Here is a 10455-nt window from a genome sequence, read left to right on the forward strand (position 1 = left end):
TAAGATCATTGTTGGTGATGCTGGTGGGGGTCTGTAAGCAATATATGGGCTTCAGGTTTGATTTGTCCTGGCTGCCTTGGTATTACTTTTACGGTCTTTGAGATTGTGTTATGTTATCAACCTGTCACCTTACCCACAAGGCAGATGAAGACTGTTGATGCTTTGTGGAAACACTAGAGGTTCCTAATTGCTTGTCTAATTTATCTTAGTTGAAATTTTGGCCTACAGCGGTATGTGGAGAAAAAAGGGCTAGTGGGCATATCTTGCCAAAGCATGAATTTCTTATTACAAGTTGTCCTAGATCACCTCAGCCATCTGGGTAACCCAAAATAGATGTTGATGCAGTGTGGAAAGAGGAACAGTGAGAAGAGCAGTAAACTAGTTATAATGTGCAAAATGTCACCTGAAGGATCACTGTAAGATTGTTTATCAACCTTATAACAATAAACATACTCTGTGAATTATTTACTAGCTTCAGCTAAACCTACACAACTAAGTTGTACTATTTACATTAAACAGGATTAAAGGGGAGGAAGAGCTAAATTTTTTAAAGTTACAAGATTAGTTTTATTTACTGGAGGAAAGGAAAAAAAATCTGGTGTTTGTGTATCTGGGGCCAAGTCTAAAGCTCAGTGAATGGAAGGATGCTCCATCTTTTGCTTGAATTATGAGCCACTATTGAAGTCTGTCCTCTTACAAAAGTGCTTTGACTACAGAGGCTAAGCATATTTGGTCACATCAGCTCCTCCAGGAATGAATAGTGCTCTACATTTTGTAGGACCTGTAACTATTTGCAAAATACCCAGGCTTTTGTTAAGCAGTGTACAGAGTTAATTTCACATCTTGACTTGAATGGGTGCAATATCCTTCTTAAGCAAAGTATAAATGTCTCCTTAAATTTAAGAGCAACCTGACTTGCATACTACTGGCTGTAGGGCTGGATGATTGCAAACTGTCAGATCTTTGTGACTGAGGCCTTATTCACTAGTTTTAAGGCTGGGAGAGACATTTGTGGTAATTTGTTCCGACGTGTATCACGCAGGCTGTAGAATCCCATCTAATCACTCTTCTACTTCTGACCCAGCAAACTGAGGCTGAAATACAGCAGACAGATAGCCATAGCCATCTGGAGGCTTGCTGGCTCTAGAGGAAGCTTGCTGCTCTGGCTTCGCAGTAATGGTGCAAACTCCAGAGGAAGCAGAAGCTGTTTTGCAGGGGTGAAGGATCATTGTCAAAAGTTAGAGCCTTGAAACTTCTGAGTTAAATAACCAAGGCAATACAGTTAAACAGGATTCTCCATACAAGCTTTATGGCTTGATCTTTTTTAATAGTAAAATTCAGATTACCATCTGGATTAGCATTAGAGTTTGAGGTAATAAGACAGGAACATGTCATGCGTGGAGCTGCACCACCCAGCTATCGAATGTATTTGTGTTAATCTCACTTTGAATGTACAAATACAGTTACTATCTCTGAAATTTGTGGCCAAGACTCTCTTTTATCAACTATCTTTATTGCACCAACACTCAATTCTAAGCAGCTCGGGCATTTGTCATAAATAAAACATTTTTATTATTTGTCTCCATCTTCCAAAACAGAAAAAGCCCCTTCTTATTCTGTCATCCTAAAAAAAATTTATTTCAGATGAATTGTCATACAGCTGTTTCTTAAAATATAAATCATATGGGATTATGCTAGATGGAAATGTTCACTTTGGGGAAAACATTAAATCCTTATAGGACCCTAGGACTTAAAATAGATAGCAGGTTTTTCTCTGAATACTAGACTAGGAAAACTGGGTTCACTTAAAATTTTACATAGCTCTCACTGGAAAAGTAGTTGAGGTTAGTTGTCACAGCTCTTCCAGGTGTAGAACTAAACCTAAAACAGAAAAAGAAATTTAGTCAAGCTTCAGGAGATTACATCTAACTTCCAAATTAGTTCTTTTTCTTCCTAATAATGGACCTCTTAAAAGCATTTATTCACTTTTTTGATGTCTAATATGGTTTCTGGGAAGGTGATCTGGGAGGAAGTATGTGCTATTCCTGTCTACCCCATAAGCATTTAACAGAAGATGATATATAGAACTTCAATCTCTAGAGATTATTTTACCAGACCCTTGGAATATGTTGATTTTAACCACAGTTTTTTATTGCAAGGTATCAGAATGAATCCTTTAATTTCATTCTGACAGTGTCAAAATATTTTGGTTTCTATCATGCTGACGCATTTCCTTTTTAAGTTAAAATGTTTATACTTTTTATCCATAACATTGATTGGAAGTTGTAAGTGGCATCTCCTATAGCACAGTGTTTCAGCTTCATTTACCCCAAACTAATTACTCTGGTTTTGTATCAAAATTATTTTAGAATTTAAACCTTAGAGTAAATCTTGTCTTTTGTTCATATTTAGAATTTGGTGAGAATGTAACTGGGAAACCCAACTGCCGATTAAATCTTTAGCTCCGTGCAGGTTTACAGCAACTAACAAAGTCTCCCTAACGTACTGAAAAAATAGAAAGCAAATCTGCATGGCCATACCTGTAGGAAGGAGAAAATGGATGCTGGATCCCATCACCTGCCATTGGTGATAGATCCTGCATGTTGCTGGATACTGTTGGCAGGGTCATCTGTTGGTATGGATAACCAGGCTGAACCAGAGTGATGTAGTTCAACACTGGAGTGTAAGGTGGCTGGAAAATCTGCAATGGGCTGTATGGAGCTACCTGGGGAGGAAAAGGAAATAGCCCACATATAAAAAAAGTGGGACAGGAATACCGACAAGGCAGTAACCCCATGAACGGAAACTGGAGTTGTAGAAAATATTTTTTCAGACACACAGTGGTCTTTCCCAATTTTATACATAACTAGAGCATAAACAATAAAGGTTTTCAATTAGAGGCTCAAGGCCATCCCTTGAGCTATTTGGAGCACATAGCACTCCAGCAAACTGTGTGAACTTAAACTAGTTCAGCATCTTGTCCCCAAATCTATTTTTGTGATGGCATCAACATCAATCTTGGCACATGACAAACTGCTCTGACTAATATATTGTGCTTAGCATCTGTGTCGTGCAAATTAAAGCATATTCATAACCATGTAAACGCACCTGTCTTGAATAGCATCCAAAGGAAGGGTGCAAAGCTTGCTGATACGGGATCCTTGCGTTCTGATGATACGGACCCTGTTAAACATACGTAAGGTGTGATTTTTAAAACAGTCTGAGTTGGTCCATTAATTTTGCGTAAGGTTTTTAGGGGAATGTTATGCTCAGAGAAACCTGGCTAAGTGTATTTCTTGGCTTTGGGCAAAAGTCTTCTCTTTGTCTCCCTACAGTCTGAGACCTCCAGAATAGGAGTCTGCTTTCCACTCTGTAGCTCTATTCTGCCTCTGGAAAAATTCAGTTCCCTGTTGACTGCTGAGAGGTGGATGGACTGTGTGCTCATCCTATGCTAAGTAGGTATCTGTTGTGCTAACTAGTCATTGACTTAATGGAAGAAGGGAAAATTCTTGGAGACTCAACTTCTGAGGGAGCTCAGTCTGGCAAAACAAGTGTGCTCTGGGTCATGTGTATCTACCCTCTGTCTTTTATAACAGGCTGGTGACAACTTTTGACAGTTTTTAGGATGAACTGAGTCCTGCTAGAGAGCCATAGCTTTGTTTCTGGTGTGGTTTTTGTGTATTGCCTTTTTTTTTTTTAGTGGAATCAAAGGGAGCTAGGGGAACATAGCCCATAGAAAGCCACGGCTACATGGGATTCCCAGTATTCATTCTTCTGTTTCTTTCAACTTGAGCATTGGGCTTCTTCCTAATCTTAGTTGGCTCTTTTACTTTGATATGAGGTCCTGTTTCACTAGACTAAGCAAGCAGTATCCCAGTCTGTAAAGAGGGCAATTGCATGAAATATTTGTAATGGATTATGTAAAAATATTTGTAAATACAAGATAAAAATGGAAAGTAATGAAGACCGAGAGAGGTCAACATTCAGTATCTGTATCAGTAATACACCATCCTTTGATACCGTCACAGCCATCTCAGAGGACCACATTACATGTGCTGTTAAAGCTTTGTTTGTGACCCAAAGCCACTTAATGTAACTTACTGTAGTAGGATAGCAATCTGGTTTCTTACTCTACCCTACAAATCAGAAAGCAGCTGTCAGAATAGCAGCAGGTAGTGCCCTGAGTCTGTCAACATAAGCACGAGGATGTTCTACTCTCTTCTCATAGAACATGGGTCTATTTTATGTTACCTGAAACTGTGGAAAGTTTGAGTGGTTGGGAAAGATGGAATATGGAGGGAAGTTCAGACTCTGCCACACTGGCTGATTTAATGCTGTGGTGGTTGAAGTAGTAGAAAAGCCTGAAGTACTCGCATTGTATTTAACGTTTTTTTTATCCAGTGTTGCAGTAGTTACTGTAAAACAAAACAAGGTTTAAAGACATTAATACACATGCATTCTTTCTATTAATCTGTGGAACACTTGCAATTAAGAGGACATGGTTTGCCTGTAAGCAAAATCTGTTTAAGATACCCATTACTTTTGCAGGCTGTAGTTCTGCAACATGGAGACCCAAACTCAGCAATTAGCAGTTTGAATTCACTTGTAGGGCTGTTAAACTCTGACCCACCGGACCTGGAATAAAGCTAATTGCCTAAGCCGTAAGAATGAATGAAATTGTAAGAACAGAACAAGAACCTTTGCTCAAAGTTCAAAACTCTGAGATAAGGCTATTACAACAGAGAAGTTGATTGTGCCTTAAGTCTCCAGACTGATAAATCTAGTCCAGAAACTTAAACAGTAGATCTGGACATGTAACGTTGTTTTTGTCTATTCTAAGATGCCTCAAGGAATGTAGTTATCAATACTCTGTGGGAATCAAGATCTTTTAAATGTCTCACAATGGAAACCCCGAAATCATGACATTACCAAAAAAAGCCCCAAACCCAAACCAACCACAAAACAAACCCAAAACACCAAAAACCCCAACAGCCCAAAAAACTAGCTTCTAGAAAATACTGACCAAATACATAAATCTCCATGGTCATGACCTTCTATATCTAATTTATTTCATGTGAGAAGGACTTTATAGATGATGTTCAAGGACCATGCCCAGATCCATACCTGCATTCTTTGTGACTGCATCAGAATCAGTTTTGGAGCAAATCTTGGCAAATGGTGGGAGCTGCTGCTTCTGTCCTGTGGCTTGACTTTCTGCTGTTGTTGATGACACAGCTGTACTACTCTTGGCAGAGCTGAACATGCTGTCCTGTACGAACTCCTTCACTACCTTTGTTTCCTCAGCCATTACCTGATTGTCTGCACCTTCGGCAGTGTCTGTGTATTTCAGTAGTAGTGGCTCCTCTAGCTTTCTGCCCTCCGTGCTGCGAGTGCTTGTCATGATGCCATCCTCTAGCCCCTTGGAATTCTTGTGGGATTTTGCTGAACACAGAAGGCTGGTGATAACGGATTTAGCAGAAAGCTGAGCATCACAGAGAGCTCTTAATTTCACCTCCCTTTCTCTGTTTCCAATCATTGCTCTGTATATACTTTCGAGCCCCTCTGGTTCATCTAGTAAGTAGCTGCTGTAAGAAAGTGGAATATGGCTGCTGTTAAAGGAGGTTTGACTTAAAATTGAGCTATTTTTCTTGACTCCTCCTAAACCTTGCATTTCTATCTCATTGTTATATCTAAGACCCAAGTATTCCTTCTTAACCAGAATAAAATTTCCTCTTGGACACTGTTCTTTTCCAAAGAGCCACATAAAAGGGGAGGGAAAAAAAACCCCAACCCTTAGTTAATGCATCTATCCAAGAATAACTGAAGAGAAGTTGGATGGCAGCATTAGAGGTGTGCAAAGAATGATTATAGAATATATGCTTAAAAATATTTGTGGGTCAAAATATATTTTGATTGTAAACAAAATCTAAGTTTTGTGTCAAACAAGATGATTCTTTGCCGGCAGTGGGCATGAATGAGTTAAACATGCTTTGAGGTGGGTTACACTTGCCAGGAGGAAGAACTAAATGGCTCCCTGTGCCATAGTATTAGAGCAGTTGGCAATCATTATTGAAGTTACCCTCACAACAGTTTGTAAGGTGGAGAAGCCTTACTTCAGTTATACAGCTAAGCCCTGTGGTAGTTTTCATGTGACCTGTCAAAAGTGGTAAATTTAACCCCATGATTCTGGACATGAAATGAGTTTTCTGGATTGTATGGCTTGTATCCCAGTGCCCCTAATGGAGAAACCTTGTTTGTTCTCCAGGCCCTAGCTTTGCAAGGTTTAAACTTCAGGGCTCAGTAGATCCTTAAATCTTTGCAGGATGAGGGGCCTGAATTTCCTTGAACTGACTTGTCATTACAATTCAGTTGTCACCTGTAAGGCTTTAACAGGGCTGGGTATTGTAGTATTTGTAGCTTATTAACCATCTTTCATATAGGGAGATAAGACTATCAGAGTATTTAATCTGTAGGGTGCATTGTAAAGCACTCTATACCCCCCAAAGTCCTCTGGGACCATACAGTGGGACTGCTGTCAAAGCTGAACAATTTTGGGTTCTTTAAGGCACACCTGAGTGCCTATAATGGTTACCTGCTGAAAATACCAATTAGTGCCTATTGTGGTTACCTACTCAAAACACTGACTTGAACTCCACTTTGCTTTTTCACATCCAGCTATGTTCAATAACTTAATGTATTATCAATTTACTTTTCTTAGCTTGATGCTCTGTGCATGCACTATATAGATACATATATGGTTCATAAACAGCTAGAATTAGGAAATTCTAAATTGTAACTGTATCTAATTATGTCTAATCATAGGATCACTATAATTAGTAGGATGCTGCTTTCCCCCTATTTTTAAAGAATAGATATTCTCTTTAACAAAAACCTCAACAGATTTATACTGTGGATATGAAAATAGAAAATTGTTAGGCTATTTCTGAGTACAGCTTATTTTGTACAGCTTTTTGCCCCATCTTTCAGTGGGATTCCTGTCCGGTGGCTTCACAGGCTGCAGCCCTGATTCTGCAACTTCTTACTCAAATCTTGTACTTCTTACTCAAATCACATATTTTTTGTGTTCCCTCTTACTGCTTTGCACAACCTGTTGGCATTTGTGCCCTGAATGTAGTTGGAGAGACTTAGAGTTGACGTGGCAACTATGCTTCTTGTCTCTCTTGGACTTAAACATTAGGTTACTGGAGTCCTGTGTGTGAGTGTGTTAGAAGATGTGAATGCTGCATGTCATGTTCCTAGCTCTGATGCTTGCCTATGAAACTTTGTCCTCTTCTTACGGAAGATTACAAGCTCCTTTATGTTGGTAAACAGTGACATCCTCAACAAAAGAGGTTCCTCCTGTCACTACCTGCTCTGGGTGTTCTCAGTAACTTGTTCTTCTGTATCCAAATGTTCCAGAACAAAACCAGGAAGGTGAAACTTGCTGTTGTTTGTTCAAAAGATTGCAGATACATTTTAAAATGAGCATATTAGCAATTTGCATAAGTCAATATTTTAAAATAATTAAGGATTGCTAAATTGAGTAAGGTCATGTGGTGTAACCTTTGGCTGCTAATGCTGTTGCAACTGATGAATTGGGTAACACCTTTATTGACGGTATATAGGGAAAGATTTTTCTTAATCTTTCTGTAAGTCTTTTCAGGAGTAATAGAAGTAGCCAAGGTAGTGTATGGAAGCTTCTACCTCAGAGGTAGAAACCTGACCTAGGGCTGTCTCACTTGAATTGCTTCCATTTTAAAGCAGTTCATTGAGCTCTGTTACAGTAATTTGGTTTTAGCACTTCATTTTGGCTGTTATTGGAAGGTTCAATGACTTCTGGGGTCTTTGAGCAACTGATGATCAGTGTACTCTGCTGTACAAGTGTGTGTGCAGAGTGTACTTCTATCCTGAAGAGCCTGCTAGCTAATTATAGGAAAAAGTTGCTGAGAGAAATGGCAGGATGAGTTGCCAAAGGTAACTCAACTCAGCAGATGAACAATGTGTAGAGGATCGTTATTCTGAACCCAAGGGTATTACTTTAGCCACTGGACTTTGCTGTCTTTTTAATTTCATCTAAACTGAAGTTGCTGAGTTTGTCTCAGGTACTTGTGGTTGTGTCTTGGCCACTGCCTTCGTTGGCAGGGATCCTAAAGTTCACAACCTCACAGTCAGGTAGCAAAATGAAAACTATTTTGATCTGCTGTCTCTGTCCAGTTGCACTAGCTTCATGGTAGTTGCAGGTTGAGTGGGCTAGAAGTCATGTTAGTTATGCTAGCCTTGCTGCAGTAGACTTACTGCTAAAGACCAGATCTATATTCCTTTAGGAGTAAAATGTGTTATTAAAGAATACAATTAAGACTGTTGTTCATACTTTTTCACTGGTTTGTATACTGCCTTCTTCCCTAAGGCTTCTTAGCAACTGGCAGGACCGAAATATGTGGGTAACTGAGCATGTGCTAATTGTAAAGATATTTCAGTTGTGCAATTTAACCTACCACTACAGGCAACTCCATGAACTTCACTGGTTATTCTTGATTTATCTGGTTTCCCTTTTCCTGCATTTATTCTGGAGACTCTTAAGATTTTGGCTTATTTAGGATAGGGAGGAGAAAGGAAAGGGGCCAGGACTCCATGATGTAATTCCTAGGTTTCTACCTGACATAGTGTTAAGTACTTCCACTTCTGTGCCTCTATCTCTTCATCTGTAAAATTATTTATTTCCTAGTCTGTGAAGTTATCTTTTTTTAAAGATGAAATAACTGTTGACACTCATGTACCAAGCAAGATGGGCCAGGTTTGCATGATATTTTGTTTGGACTTTAAGAACTGGACATATGCTAATGGTTGCTGATGGTTAGATGGATTTGTAAATTTTACTTTTTCTGTTTCAGGAGCATAGAGTAAATATTATCCTATTAATCTGAAGAGCATGCTTCCATCTCTTACCGTTATTTGTCCTGCGAAACATGATTTGGCATAAATTTTTCTGTGCTAAATTCAGCTTTTCTTTGTAAAGATCAGCTGTTTACAGTAGCTTCCTTATAACACTTTAATTTTCGATTTTGCTCCTTTGAATGCTGCTTTCACTTCTTCCTGTAAATATTTTGATGTGTGTGTGGTTGTTTTTCTTTAAATGTTGTGGGGAAGCGAATGCAGCAGCTGCTTATGGTGCTTCAGAATTTGAAGTAGTCAGATTTCATGGGACACACTTTTTCCAAAGAAAATTGGTTATAGTGGAAAAAGTGGGAATAATTTGCCTCATTAGGAGGCTGTCAGACAGCAATTGATGTACCCTGTGGCCCAGGCGTTCATTTCAACATGTTACAAAAGTCTAGTTTGGAAAGGTGTAAAAAGGAAAGCAGCAGCCTTTTTCACTAGAGCTTGGGCAACACTTAAAGATCACTTACTTGCTCTGGGAGTCGATGGTGTCTCTTTGAAGGGTCCCTGAGAGGTCTGTGCAGGGAGCATGCTGCAGCGGTGGCACCAGCGATAGGGGCTGCAGCTCTTCAGAGAGTCGTTGAACGCGTTTCCAGATCTCGTGGCAAGCCTCATCCAAGCTATCTTGGGGAGTGTTGTTGTGGATCCAGATGTGCCTGGGAAAAGGTCCTAGTGGGAACCGACCCTCAAATGTTACTGTTGGAGTTGAAAATCTGTTCCTACCAGGGAGCATCTTTCAGCCTCTTTGCGTCCACAACCGGTCTTTTTGAAGGAGGTGGTATGTTTTGGTAATGAAGAGCCATGGCAACCACGGAACTGTGGGGTCTGGCAGCTGGTAGGAAGGTTAACAGCTGGAAACATCCACTGGGCTTCCAGCAGCAGGAGTGGAGATGGCAGTCTTGTGTCCTTTCACGTAGTTGAGAGCATTCTCTGGTGTAAATATCTAAACAGACTCCAGTCTTCAGCATTTAACTGTCCCTGCCTCCCTGTACCTGAGATCTGTATCATTTCTTGTGTGTCTGCAGGTGGCTAAGCCCTGTGCAGTGCCCAAAGGACTGTCCCTCTGGTCTTTTTCCCTTCTCTCGCCCTCAGTCCCTCATCTTTCCACTGACATGAGATGAAGAGCAGAGGTCTCGTGTTGAGGGAAGCAGTGCAGACAGAAGGGGTGTTCCTGCTTTAGTGTTTACTCTTACTTTGCGACAGCCCAAAGAGGAGTAGCATCCCTCTCTGAAGCCCATCTAGCAACACATCCCGTCCCTGCTTGAGTGATCTGTGTCCCTGAAACTCTTCACGGCCCACTCTGGATCAACCCTCCATAGCAAGTTGCACAGAAGTCTGTTCTACCAGAAGATAAGAGGAAGATGGACTAATCTTGACTTGCATCTTTTAATAGCTCAACCTTTATTCTACTCGGCTGCTTTCTGTTCGTGCTGTGAACATCTTTGAGTCTGTGTGCCACCTAGGCTAGCTGGGCCCACAGGGTTGCTGCTACTGCATTATTTCTAGTTGTAAGCTTCT

At 40.2% G+C, this 10455-nt stretch overlaps 1 protein-coding gene across 1 annotated transcript; it reads right to left on the minus strand.

Moving 5' to 3' along the window:
• Positions 1–1061: 1061 nt before the first annotated feature.
• Positions 1062–10158, minus strand: C16H1orf94 (chromosome 16 C1orf94 homolog). Its single transcript, XM_069804543.1, has 9 exons — positions 10131–10158; positions 9408–9606; positions 5108–5585; positions 4636–4654; positions 4252–4415; positions 3109–3183; positions 2541–2725; positions 1829–1881; positions 1062–1204 (listed from the first exon to the last, which is right to left on the minus strand). Exons 1-9 carry the CDS (start codon positions 10156–10158, stop codon positions 1062–1064), a joined length of 1344 nt encoding a protein of 447 aa, XP_069660644.1.
• Positions 10159–10455: the final 297 nt, after the last annotated feature.

The sequence above is a fragment of the Haliaeetus albicilla genome, chromosome 16 (genome assembly GCF_947461875.1).
Source record: "Haliaeetus albicilla chromosome 16, bHalAlb1.1, whole genome shotgun sequence".
NCBI lineage: Eukaryota > Metazoa > Chordata > Aves > Accipitriformes > Accipitridae > Haliaeetus > Haliaeetus albicilla.